General features: G+C 35.5%; 2 protein-coding genes across 2 annotated transcripts in view; one reads left to right on the top strand and one right to left on the bottom strand.

The window, feature by feature from the left end:
* The first annotated feature begins 4431 nt into the window (after nucleotides 1-4431).
* On the top strand, nucleotides 4432-7836 carry LOC116013666. Its single transcript, XM_031253548.1, has 3 exons — nucleotides 4432-4590; nucleotides 5735-5974; nucleotides 7554-7836. Exons 1-3 carry the CDS (start codon nucleotides 4573-4575, stop codon nucleotides 7599-7601), a joined length of 306 nt encoding a protein of 101 aa, XP_031109408.1. The 5' UTR covers nucleotides 4432-4572; the 3' UTR covers nucleotides 7602-7836.
* An 808-nt stretch (nucleotides 7837-8644) lies between these two features.
* LOC116014414 (developmentally-regulated G-protein 3) overlaps nucleotides 8645-12792 on the bottom strand; it is a 13526-nt gene continuing 9378 nt past the window's right edge. The window contains exons 4-10 of the mRNA XM_031254465.1: nucleotides 11752-11823; nucleotides 11375-11434; nucleotides 10105-10214; nucleotides 9721-10020; nucleotides 9404-9595; nucleotides 9138-9189; nucleotides 8645-9044 (exon numbers count right to left, since the gene is read on the bottom strand). Of these exons, the coding sequence (XP_031110325.1) occupies nucleotides 8994-9044; nucleotides 9138-9189; nucleotides 9404-9595; nucleotides 9721-10020; nucleotides 10105-10214; nucleotides 11375-11434; nucleotides 11752-11823 (837 nt within the window). The 3' untranslated portion in view covers nucleotides 8645-8993. The remainder of the gene's footprint in view (nucleotides 9045-9137; nucleotides 9190-9403; nucleotides 9596-9720; nucleotides 10021-10104; nucleotides 10215-11374; nucleotides 11435-11751; nucleotides 11824-12792) is intronic.

Raw genomic sequence — 12792 nt, 5'->3', positions numbered from 1 at the left:
CGTTTGAAACGGGGGCGGGGACGGGGAAAATTTTCGGGGATCGGGGACGGGGATGGGGAATTTTTCAATTCCCCGCCGGGGACGGGGACGGGGATACCTCTCCCCGCCCCGCCTAGTCCCCGAATTTTATATATATATATATATATATATATATATATATATATATATATAAACTTTTTAAAATTAAAATAATAGTTTTTAAAATTAAAATTACACTAATTTAATATGTTGGACTAAAAATTGACCGGGGCCGTGGAATCCCCGTCCTCGCTTAATTCCCCGCGGGGATAGGGATGGGGACTATTTTCCATTCTCCGCCGGGGACAGGGACGGGGACGGGGACGAGGTAGGGATCGGGGTTTCGGGGACGGGGACGGGGAGTATACTCCCCGCCCCTGCCCCGCCCCGTTGCCATCCCTACTTATACACTAGGGGAGTCTGGTCAACGTGACAGTGGGTCAGAGGTTCCCGGACTTTTTGACTATTTATAGACAGTCAGGAGACAGGTATCGGGTCAGCGGCATGGCGGTCGCGTGGCGGGCATGCACTGGTCTAAAAGCTGGTCCCGTACCCAGGAGCCAAGTGTCGCAAGATCATAGGGTTCACACCCCGAGGGGGAACGTCCAAGGACGATCGGGCAACCGGTCCTACCGAGCTCTAGAGATCAGTCAGGCTTGACCCCAACCGACTCATGGGTTAACTGGATAGATCGATGAAACTGGTCGAGAAATAGAAGACCGGTCAACTAACGGAAATAGACCGGAGGGTACTGTACGGTGATCGGGGAATAATCCCTATCATATACTATTAATAAAAACAAAATCCTCAATTTTAACTTCCCGCCCTAAACACTCCTATACTATTAAGGTTTTCGTAATATTGTAAAATATGATAATACAATTCCTAATAAAATATATTCTTCCCTACGTTACTATTCGTAATACAATCTAGATTAAAATTACTAATCGTAATAATACAGTTTTCCTGCAATGCAATCTATACTATTAATGAAAACAAAATCTTCAATTTTAACTTCTCACCCAAAACACTCCTATACTTTTAAGATATGGTAATACAATTCCTACTACAATTGTACCCAAAAAAAAAAAAAATCTCCGCCCAATCGCTGATGTAACGAAAATTTGGCATAACTCAACCTATCGGCGCGCATGTCCCCTGCGCACGAGAGAGAACCTCTATGCTATACAATTCAATATGCCTTAGACTCATTATCCGTTTTCGGCGTACACTATATCAATCTATTCGTCTAACTACGAAGAGCCCGAATCCACTTTGACCCGACCCAAATTGAAAGTGGACCCCACATATATTTGCACCACAATATATCCACTAAAATGTCATTTTATGCTATTTTTTTCAACAGTTATTTGTCCAAAAAATAACAAGGCTCTACGATCAACGAACAATCACTCAACTGTTTATTCCATTACTCCTATGTGAATTTTTCTCTAATATAGTTATACTTACTGAATATCAAAATATAAGTGTACCTCAAGATCTTGCAATACCTAACCGACAAGTAATTAACTTAATTATACATAATGCAATGCAAATTATCTACATATTGCATTTATACACTTATTTTAGAACACTGAATTTTTGTAATATTTTTTGCATGCAATGAAGACTCATACTATAGTTTATTTGTCGATTCTTATATGTTATAAATCTTAATATCATAAGAAACGGATACTTTGACGAAATATAAAGCATGAGTAGTCTGCCAATCAACAGTTATGGACATCGTATTTCAACAGTTTGGATGGGCATCATCCCAAAAAGCCATACACTCCATTTGGTAATCTGGAGTGAGGTTTGGATTAACAGTTTAGATATATGATTCATGCATTCTGATATATTTTTGTTTATTGCCTTATGCCAGTATGATGATTTGAATTTTGAAAGCATAGAAACAAGCTCGAAACATGCTTAGATGCTTGAATGGTCTTACCTCAAAATTACTACTCACTATCACACACTGCTTTATGTTGTATGTTAGACTCAATGTTACTAACTTCTCACAATAGTCAGAGACTTGCTTTATATGTATGAAATATTGACAAAAAAAATTAGGATTTAGATATGAGTTTTACTTATATATACCTGGAAATTTGAAACATTTTGAAATTTAGTGATTGGTAAAATCAATATGTTTTACAATTTGACTATCAAAACTAATTTTATGGAAAAAATCTCAGAATATATATATGTAGATCATAAAATTAAAATTTCAGTGTCAATATTGTTATGACTCAATGCTTTGGTTACATTAAAAGTGAATTTTTTTTTTTAAATTTCAAGCTCAAGATATGGCACGCTTGATGAGTCGCAGCTGGAAGGTCAGTGATCCGCTCATCGACTTTAGATGTCGTTGATCAAATTAATCAGTACATGTGCGACATGAATATTGCAAAGGACGAACATATTTAAGTTGTAACTCTTTGTATAAGATAGAACCAGATGGTGAAAATCTATTAGAAGTACACACTCCTAAATTTTTAAATAGTTTGAGATTGTATGATTTTCTTAATCATTCATTGACATTAAAGGTCGATGCACCTGCTATGTTATTGCGGAAGATAGACCATTCTTTTGGTCTTTATAACGGCACGCGACTCATCATCACAAGATTGACATATCACATTGTTGAAGCAAGAATAATTAATGGAACACATGAAGGAACCAAAGTTCTTATCCCTCTAATGTCTCTCACTCTTTCTGATAAGAGATTATCCTTCAAGTTCCAACATAAATAGTTCTCATTGATGCTTGCATATGCCATGACTATCAACAAAAGTCAGAGCCGAACACTAACTCACGTTGGGTTATTGCTGAAAAAAACAGTTTTTAATCACGGTCAATTGTATGTGGCTTTCTCCCGAGTCGTCCATCCTGATAGCCTAAAATGTTAATTAGTTCTAGACAAGGATGGACAATATTGTGTTGTTACTACCAATGTTGTCTACAAAGAGGTTTTCAACATAATGTGTAAATACAACCGATGATATTATGTTTTTTTCAAGATGGAAAAATTGATATATATCTACACAAAAATATATCTTTCATACATATGAATTAGAATAGCAATTGATTCCTATAACTGAGTTACTAGAGAACGAGCATATTTGCCCAATTTATAAAAATCCTAAACAATGATATATAAAATCTCTAAAGTTCCAGCATCGCATGTGTACATCTACACATTAGCTATTAATTAAACAATTATTTGCTGGAATTCAAACAAGGATAACATCAGAAAACATAATCAATCCAAAATATATATTCAATTACACTATATAATATTTGATGTTATAATTTTTATAATTATATATCGATCCAAATATTCTTAATATATTATAACCAATGTTGCAAAAATCCCGCCTAGGCACCGATTAATCCCCGCCTAGGCGCTAGGCGCCAGTCAACCGCCTAGCGTATCACCTTAAATGGTAGTCTAGGCTGCTGGCTGGCTAGGTGACCGCCTAGGCCGCATAAACTCCGCCTAGGCCCCTTAGGCGCTGACCGCCTAGGCGCCGACTAGACTTCCTAGGCACCAACTAGGCCGCCTAGTCGGGCAAATTAACTATTGTTCTTCTTTTTTTAAATGGTTTATTTCACTCAAAACAACATCGTTTTGCGCGAAATAACCCTATATTGTACAAACTCTAGAAATTTTTTAGATAAATATTTAATATTTTAGTATTAACTATTAAAGTATTATATAATTTATAATTATTAGTCTTTAAAATTTTGAAAATACTTAAACAAATTTTTTAAAAATAAAAAATAAAATAAAATACACTGGCGTCTAGGCGCCGATTAATCCCCGGCTAGGCGTTCTAGGTGCTAGGCGCTCCCCGAGCGCACGGGGAGCGCCTAGTGATTTTTTCAACCATGATTAAAACAAATTCATTCTGTGTATCGCACGGATGAAAATACTAATAATAATAATAATAACAAAAAATAAAAAAAGACAGAGTATTATTGGAGGGACAAAATTATCTTTACGCTAACAATTTTGCCCCTCTCGACCAATTTATAATTCATGAGTCCCATGAATTACAATTCAACATTTAGAGGGAATTGAAATTCTCTCCAACCAAATCACATAATTGAACAATTCATTAAATTACAATTTCATTACAAGTAAATTACACCCAACCAAACACCCCCTTATTCTTACTCAAAATCTTTTACCTACAAACCAATTGAAGAAAAAGAGAAGGAAAGAGATTAGTGGGCAAAGAAAACGCGTTCACACAGCTACAGCTAGCACCGAGCGAGCTTTATAGAAAAAAGCATGCCAATTTGGCCGAGCCAGTGCTGCTGCAGCAGCAGCAAAAGGAAGGCCACATAAATACAGCACCACCGCGTCACTTCCGTATTTAACACGTAAGCACAGGTCGTATCTCCTCCCTTCACATATCATCTCTCCTCTCTCTATATATATATATGCACAGAGACACATCTTTCTCATCTATCTCATTTCTTGATTCATATTATTGTCCAAACTTCTTTGCTTTTCTTGTACCCATATAGAAAACCACACAGATGGAGGGTCAAAAGGAGGTAAAATTTCTGTACCCTTTTCTTGTTCCAACTTCTTCTTCTTCTTTTCCCTGGTTCTTGATTTCTTCAAGTTATGTGAAGTTTTACAAGCAAAAGCTGGTTTGGTTTGGTTTGCCTATCAGCCTCTTAAAGAATTTGTTTTTATACATGATTCCATGTTTTTTTTTTTTTTTTTTGAGATTTGGGTTCTGCTTTCCTTCCTCTTTTGGTATATATTCATTATTTCAGTGGTTTTGGTTTCTGGGTTGGGGGCAGATTTTGTTATTAATTCTTGAAATTGTTGTAAAAAGTTATCCCCTTGTGTTTGCCAGGCAGTCAGCCAGCCAGCTGTGTACAGCTTCCATGGCTGCTGCTCAAGTGGTGAGACATTTTTGTGAAGTTGTGGTCATAGTTTAATAGTGTATTGAATCATTATGTTCAAACTTCAAAGGGCTTTTTGTCAAAGGCCTTATAAAAGTCTTCAGCTTCATTCTGATTTTCGTCTTTTTTCCTGTTTGGAGGCTTGGAGCATTAATTTTCTTTTTTGTAGGGACATAATAATGATCACCCTCACACCCCAAATCAGTAAAAATAGAAACTACTTTTCACTTTTCTAATTTTCTTGTCCGGATTAATTTCTTTCTAAACTTGGTGTAGTAGACTAGAGAACATACAAAGTACTCACCAAGCATATGTGTATATTCCTTGTTTTTTGAATTTTTTCTTTCTAACCTAATAATTATTCATTCATTCTGAAATCTGCACTTCTGGGTCACAATCAGTTTCTGGTTTCTTTTCTTGATTTCTAAATTTTCTGCTTATAATGGAATGTGTGATAAAATATGAAGAACAACCCTTAATAAAGTAAGTATTTTGAGATTAATTCAGAGCTTGTGTGCATGGATGATGGTTGGATTATGAAAGATTGTACAAGATCTTGACTTATGCAAACACTATTAAGTTATACACTACTACTAGTACAAGAATCTTTGAAAAGTTTTTGAAATTTAAATTAGCTGAGGATGTCAACTACTATGTAGTGTGATTGCAGCACCTCTATTATCATTCCAAATGGGATTATGTATGATGGTTGGTACTTGTAGGGTCAGTGTATATTGAATGAATGTGAATTTACTTATTAGTGGCATTGTGGTGTGGTGTGCAGAAGAATGCACCATGGCTATCTGTGCCACAGTTTGGGGACTGGGACCAAAAGGGAGCATTGCCAGATTATTCATTGGACTTCTCCAAAATCAGAGAGATGAGGAAACAGAACAAGAGGGACGTGTCGAGGGCGAGTCTCGGGAATGAGGAAGAGCTTATGTCTTCCAAAGCTGGTGGCGCAAATACAGGCCATTCGGCTCACAGCGACGACCACCATTACAATCAAAACCAGTCCCCAACTGTAAGATTCTGATCTTAATTAGCCTTTTCTTTAATGGATGATTTATAGAATTATAGCCCTTGCATTCATATCATAATGCTGTGGAATAAATGCAGCAGCTTTATTTATTATATATATATATATATAATTGCCTCAGACATGTAGTTGGTAGTTGTTATTAATAAAGGAAGGGGCAACACAATTATATAGTGGGATGCATGAGGGTAGGACCATGGTGACAATGCTTACTTCTTTTTCTGAGTTGGATCATGTATGGAATATAGGCTGTAAATGTGGGGTTTCCAAATCCTTTCTTCAATTCAACTCTCACATAGTTTTATTGGGACAAAAAAATGCCGTTTTGGCCCTTCCAACTTTTTGCATTTAGTCGGGTTTTGCCTAAACAGTAACAATTGAATGGCTAAAATTTCATTTTTCTTCTTTTAGTCGGGTTTGGTCGCTTTCACCAACCAGTTGGTCTGCCTTCTCCTTCGCCGGAAAGGTGACCAAGTTGGTCACCTTCTCCAAACGCGACCGGAAATTGGTCGAAGGCTCATTGGAGTTGGCCGAAAGGTTGTCGGAACCTTAGTGACTTACAATTACAGATCATCAATCGGTTTCTAGGCTTCAATGCTCCAAAATAACATGTTTATAGATTTAATTGCAACTTTTGAAAGTTCAACGGTTTGATGAACTTTTTGAATAAAATTCAGGATCTATTAACCATTTTTTCAAATAAATATGAAATCAGGAAGAATGAGGGGACATCTATCCCTGTAAGGCTAATTGAATAGCCATCAGACATCTGAATGTTATGCAAGTTTTGAGGTGTTCCTGGATAAGTACTATGTATGTCACATGAAAAAGCTGTAAACAATTAAGTTGCATAATTGAGATGTCTGCTTCACGGGGGGGTGGGATGTTTATATCAACACTCAGAAAAGGATTCATGATCGGATTCTTCTTTTAGCAGGGAGGGAGGGACACATGCAATTATAGGCAGTGCACATGCAATAAACTTATTGTTCCACAATTTAATATTGGCATGTTAATATAAAAATGGCAGCATGATCTGGAAATGTAACATCGCCCCTCAACATTTTTAGCTTGTAGTGAATTTCCCCATTATCTATCATCTTCATTCTTTATCATGTGTTTTTTGACAGTTTCTGACAACATTTAGGACCTCTTTGGTAGGCTGTAGTTGAATTTCAACTACAACTTAATTCTTTGCGGAGCACAATTATATTGTTTGGTTGGAGGGAATTGCGGAATTGTAATTCCCTCCATTTGTGAAATTGAAATTCATAGGGGGCTCCCCTATGAATTCCAATTCAGTGGTAAAATTGCAATTCTCTCCATTTGTGAAATTGAAATTTATAGGGCTCCCCTCTGAATTCCAATTCACTGGTGGATGCAAAGGAAAAAAAAAAAAAAAAGATAAAATTACAACATTACCCTTATGATGATTATTATTACTAAGGACATTTTAATCTTTCATTCAATTTTTAAAGTTTCTATTCATGTCTATTAAATAATGTAATTTGAATTTCTATTGTAATTTTAATCTGACGATCCGTTATGATTGTTGTTTGGACAGAGGAGGAGGAGCATCTTCAGATGTTTCAACTGCTGCGTGAAGGCTTGAAAGTTGATGAATGATGATTGTGTACCAAAAGCTATTATTAGAGTTATTTACCTTGTTTTAATGATGAAATGAAATCCCCCCCTCTGCTGCTTAGAAGTTGAATGTTTTTGCTAAATTCACGCTGACGATGATGATTGATTGATTGTGCACTTTGTTCCTATCATCATTTAGAGATGGTGCTCAAATTGTTGATAATGGTTTTTACCCGTGACTTAATGGCTTCAAGGTTTCGGTAGTTAATTCCAGCAATAATCATCTAATTATGTTGATTTTCCAAAATTAGTCATTGACTTTTAATTTGGACAATTTAAGTCTCTTTGACTTTCAAATTCTTTTCAATGTTGGTCCTTTCGTCAAATTTTGATTAAATTGAGGTCAAATAAAGGAGTAAAATTGTTCGTTCACCTGTATAGTGTATTATTACTCGTATTTCACTAGGATTATATTCATATATATTGCGTATAGTACAAGAGAAATACGAGTAATAAGAGCAATAATACACTAGACATGTGAACGGACAATTTTACCCATTCATTTGACCTCAACTTAACCAAAATTTGACGAAAGGACCAACATTGAAAAAAATTTGAAAGTCGAGGGACCTAAATTGTCTAAATTAAAATTTAGAGGCTAATTTTGAAAAATCAACATAATCGGAGACCATTGCCGAAATTAACTCTTTCATTACATTACTGCACCCCAAAAATATGTATTAATTTAATAGTAACTGATCGACGAAATTAAACATCACAAATCAAAGTGATAAAATTCTCATAAACAGTAAAATTTATTTCTGTCCCACTTCCCAGATACCAAACGGACAAAAGTAATAATACGTTATTTCGTTCTCTAGGCGATGACTTCAATGAAAAACATCCGTAACAGAATAATGCCACCACTCATAACTGTGTTTTCAATATTGAGATGTGTTTTTAACCTAATCGGTTGACCACTTGAAATTGGATGAAATGAAACTTTTGGACGCCACAAATACCACAACCACAAGTAGACAACTGGATGAACACAAAGTGGACCAAACAAGCTTAGCTATAATATAATGCCACTAAAAAATTAATTCAGTCAATTAACTAACATAATCCATGACCATATAAATTCATATGTTCTCTCTTATATTTTCAATGTAGGACTCTTAACAAGATGATGATGATGATGATGATGATGATGATGATATAGATAAATAATGTAACAACTAATTCGACCTGTCATTCTATTGCAAAATGCAAACCAAACAAAGACAAAATTGGTATTTGACACTCTGGAAACTACAGGACAACACTCAGGAACTGAAACAACAACTAGGAAGCTTCCATGCTAAAACACACAACATTTAGCAACTAGTTATGTGCGTGCACCTGGAAGGAAGTCATAAAATTAAACCTTCTTAATAATTTGGACAACATCCTCATCCTCTAGTTCATGCTCCTAGTGAATGAAAAGTTGATGATCAGTAACTTACTCAACCAGAACATAATTAAGTAGAGGTTTGAAGAATAAAGGTAAAAGGAGATAACTGACCTTGCCCACTCTCTGTGGCTTGTGCTTTGCACTTGAACCCCAAACCAGTGCACTGCAGCAAGCAGCCAGAAATTTGCTTAGTCAAAGGATCCAAACCATAATAATATCTTTACTGTGCTATATATCAAAGCGCTAGGCGTGTAATTCTTGAAATTCAGTGTTATTTGAGTTCAAGCACGAGAATTTGACATCTCATGTCTTCTGCATCTGTTGTTGGAAATTAATATATTCAAGTAAAAAGACAAACTTGGGAAGGGAAAACTTACTATTTGAATTGTTTAACCATATCTTTGTGAATACGAAAGCAGAAGTCCTCAACTGTCCTCTTCTTTGATGACAAAATTACAGGATCATCATAGTCTGGATTCATTCCCTTGGGCTTTGTGTATATGCGGGTTAAATTTAGGTATTCCCAGATCTTCTCAAGTAAGCCATCAAGGTTCCACTCCAGATGAGCACTGCACCAAATTAATCAAGACAGAATAACCTTCCATTTAGTTTAATCTGAATGAATTCTGAACCCAGCCTATAAATTTCTACACCAGTGCAATAAACCTCCTATTGCTAATAGAGGATTGATTACCTGATTGGACAATAGTGTGGAAGTTTATCCAGAATCTCCAACTCTTCCAATGTAATCTGATCAATCTTGTTTACAACATAGATGCAAGGGATATACACTCTACTACCTTCGATGACATCAATAAGGTCATCAGCAGTTGCATCATACCTGAGATGAATATCAGCATTGTGTATTCTGTATTCGCTGCATATTGCCTTGACAGTTTCAAGGTCTAGATTTGTGTTGGTAGCTGTTGATGTCAAATTAATTCCACCCTTATCTTTTCTCCTAAATGTCAAATTAGGTGGTTCTTTGTTCAACCTATAATTGTAAAACAAAGAAATGGTGGTGAACACACACAAGTACCAAACAGAAGTAGAACAGCTAGCAGAAGAGTATTGTTACCTAATTCCAAATCCTTCAAGCTCTTTCTCTATCAGGCGCTTGTGAGTAATTGGTTTTATCGCATCAAGAACAATCAGAATGCAATTGCACGTCCTAGCAGTACTGATAACCTGAGATTGTAAATTACAAGAATAAAAGAGAATAATTACAAATTCACAAAACATAATAATTTATGGGGAATTGTTCATAAACAAAATCTCAAAGATTCTAAAATGAACGACCCAGTGAACAATGCTCCCAATATATCTAATGTCTGTGCAGGCGTCTATTATACATAGCCTTCTCTTGCTTTTCATAACAAGAGACCATTTCTGAGACTCAAAACTCTTGATTTCCTGGTCATATAAACACCTCTATCATCATACCAAGGAGACCGCATGCGCAGTTACCAAGCAAACCCTAATGGCTATCATTGCAACATATTGTAGCCATTGCACTGCTTGTATTACCATAACGGGTGAAAAATGGAACATATTACCAGAAACCTAGAGGAAAGTCAATATCAGATTAACCCAAAGGGCAAAGGTCATACTAATTCAAGCACAAGGAGGTCCACATATATTATATATAACCAGATGAAGACAGCCATGTTACTAACCCAATGCGTCATACACCAAAAAAATTGCTAAATATTAATGTCAGCAATCACACCACAGAATGACATTTTGGAATTTTATTTGATTTCATGAGGGAACAGCAAAAGGTAACCTCTGTAATGTAAAAAACCTCTTCATCAATCTAGCTCTATCACTCTTTGTTCTGCACTTTTATTAAGCTAAAAAGTTTAATTGGAGATTGGTTTCCAGTTATATGCCCCTCCTTTAACACTTTACTAGCTTATTTTGGACTTCATTCTCTTTTTGTGTTCATGTGCATTAACGTATAGGAGTTGGGGTGGAGGTTGCCACACTATGGCCCATGCCAATTAAACTGTAAATAGCTGGGTTCAAATGGAGCTTGGCTTGTTTATGTGATACAACATAGACTAACAATCTGGTGATAACTTTGGCATTCTCATGAGAAGGGACAGCTCATCAAGTGCTACTTAGCTACAATGGTATATCCTAGTTTAGTGAAAGAAAAGGACAGATATCATACCCAACATGGACAACAATACATCAGCCATCCAGAAATGTCTGTGCTTCATAGATGGCAATATGGCATACTAGAGAGAGATGTCCAGTGATAAGAAGTAAAGAAAGGCAGACCAAAGACAAAAAAATACATCAAACGAACAAGAAATCAAAAAGTTGTAAGATCAATTATTTACCTGCCTTCCTCTACCTTTTCCATCTTTAGCACCCTCAATAATACCAGGAAGGTCCAACAACTGCCAATCGAAGCAGGAGAAGAATGAAAACGTGTAAACAAAGTTACAACTAAGAATAAAAATTTAAGAATTAAGGGAAGTCTCAGATGAATTACTCCTACTGTATGTCTGTATCTATCACTATCAACTAAAAAAGAAACAGGACATGTAACAAATCAGTAGCAAAACTATGTAATCTATTTGGTAGAAATACTTATGAAGCATTTATTACTCTGTATGCAAATGATCTAATCTTTCAAATGGGAACAAATAATTACAAGTAAATAAAAATGGAGGTAGATACTACTGTAGAACTAGTTTAGTATAAGTTCAGGTACCTGGAGTTTAGCTCCTCTATACATGATCACTCCTGGAATACAAGTCAAGGTAGTAAATTCATATGAAGCTACCTGTAAACCATAGAAAAAGGGCTCTTAGAGGAAAGACTTCACAAAAGCTTTGCCACTAGAAACTCCCCCTTTGCATTGGCATTATATCCCTAAAAACTAAAAAGTAATTAACTAGTCATGCCCAAATGTCCATAATACAGAGAAAAAGTAAGAAATATATAAACAACTAATGCAAAAGAGAATAAAATCTTAGCATCATGAAGTCATACTTGACTGTTGATTGATAGTCATCAACTTAGTCTTTCCACTGTTACAATTTGTGAATTGTGATTATTTGGATAGTTTTTCCTCACACAACTACTAAAATTGGAAGAAGTGCAAGTTCATTTTATTAGTTTTCAGAACATAGACTGATAGACAGGACAAACTCTCAATTTCCAAGAATTATTTATTAGCTCAGAGACTGAAAATGGTTGTACAGATAAGCAAACAATCTATAACCAAAGTTTTTTGGAAAGAACTATAGTATATCGTTACTCGCGAAGAGGATTAAGTTTTTTTACAATCCTAACATATAAAACCCATGCCTTGTAATACATCTAGAAATTTAAAAATTGAACAAAATGTACGCGTATAAAAGCATAGCATACTGTCAAAACAATAACCTGATCCAAGACACTTTATTCAACATTTTCAACTTTTAGGTATCCAAATGTTTGTTTAAATAGTCAAAATTCATACAAATATCAGAATGTTCGACTTTTTAAAATTTATTGTTTGACAAAACAACTTTCAAGCATTTAAACTCAAAGGCTAATATTGTTTAAACATTTCCTCTATCAGTACTCTCTCCCTCCCATTAAATTATATAAGAAGTTGATAAACTTTAATTTTAGTACATTGCTGTTCAGCTTGGGTTTGTTGGAATTTAGTGCTCTCAATGGGGGTATTCAAATGTCAAGCAATGTCAAAGATGCATTGGGAAGTTGGAATTTTGAAAAAGAAAAAGAAAAAAAAAAAAAAAAAAAA

The sequence above is a fragment of the Ipomoea triloba genome, chromosome 3 (assembly GCF_003576645.1).
Source record: "Ipomoea triloba cultivar NCNSP0323 chromosome 3, ASM357664v1".
Classification (NCBI taxonomy): Eukaryota; Viridiplantae; Streptophyta; class Magnoliopsida; order Solanales; family Convolvulaceae; genus Ipomoea; species Ipomoea triloba.
This window is presented reverse-complemented; position numbering and strand designations above follow the sequence as displayed.

What these genes read in the sequence shown, in the direction of transcription:
- LOC116013666 (XM_031253548.1), top strand. An exon ending in ATCAAAACCAGTCCCCAACT is followed by an intron (nt 5,975 to 7,553) that starts GTAAGATTCTGA and finishes TTGTTTGGACAG; the next exon opens with AGGAGGAGGAGCATCTTCAG.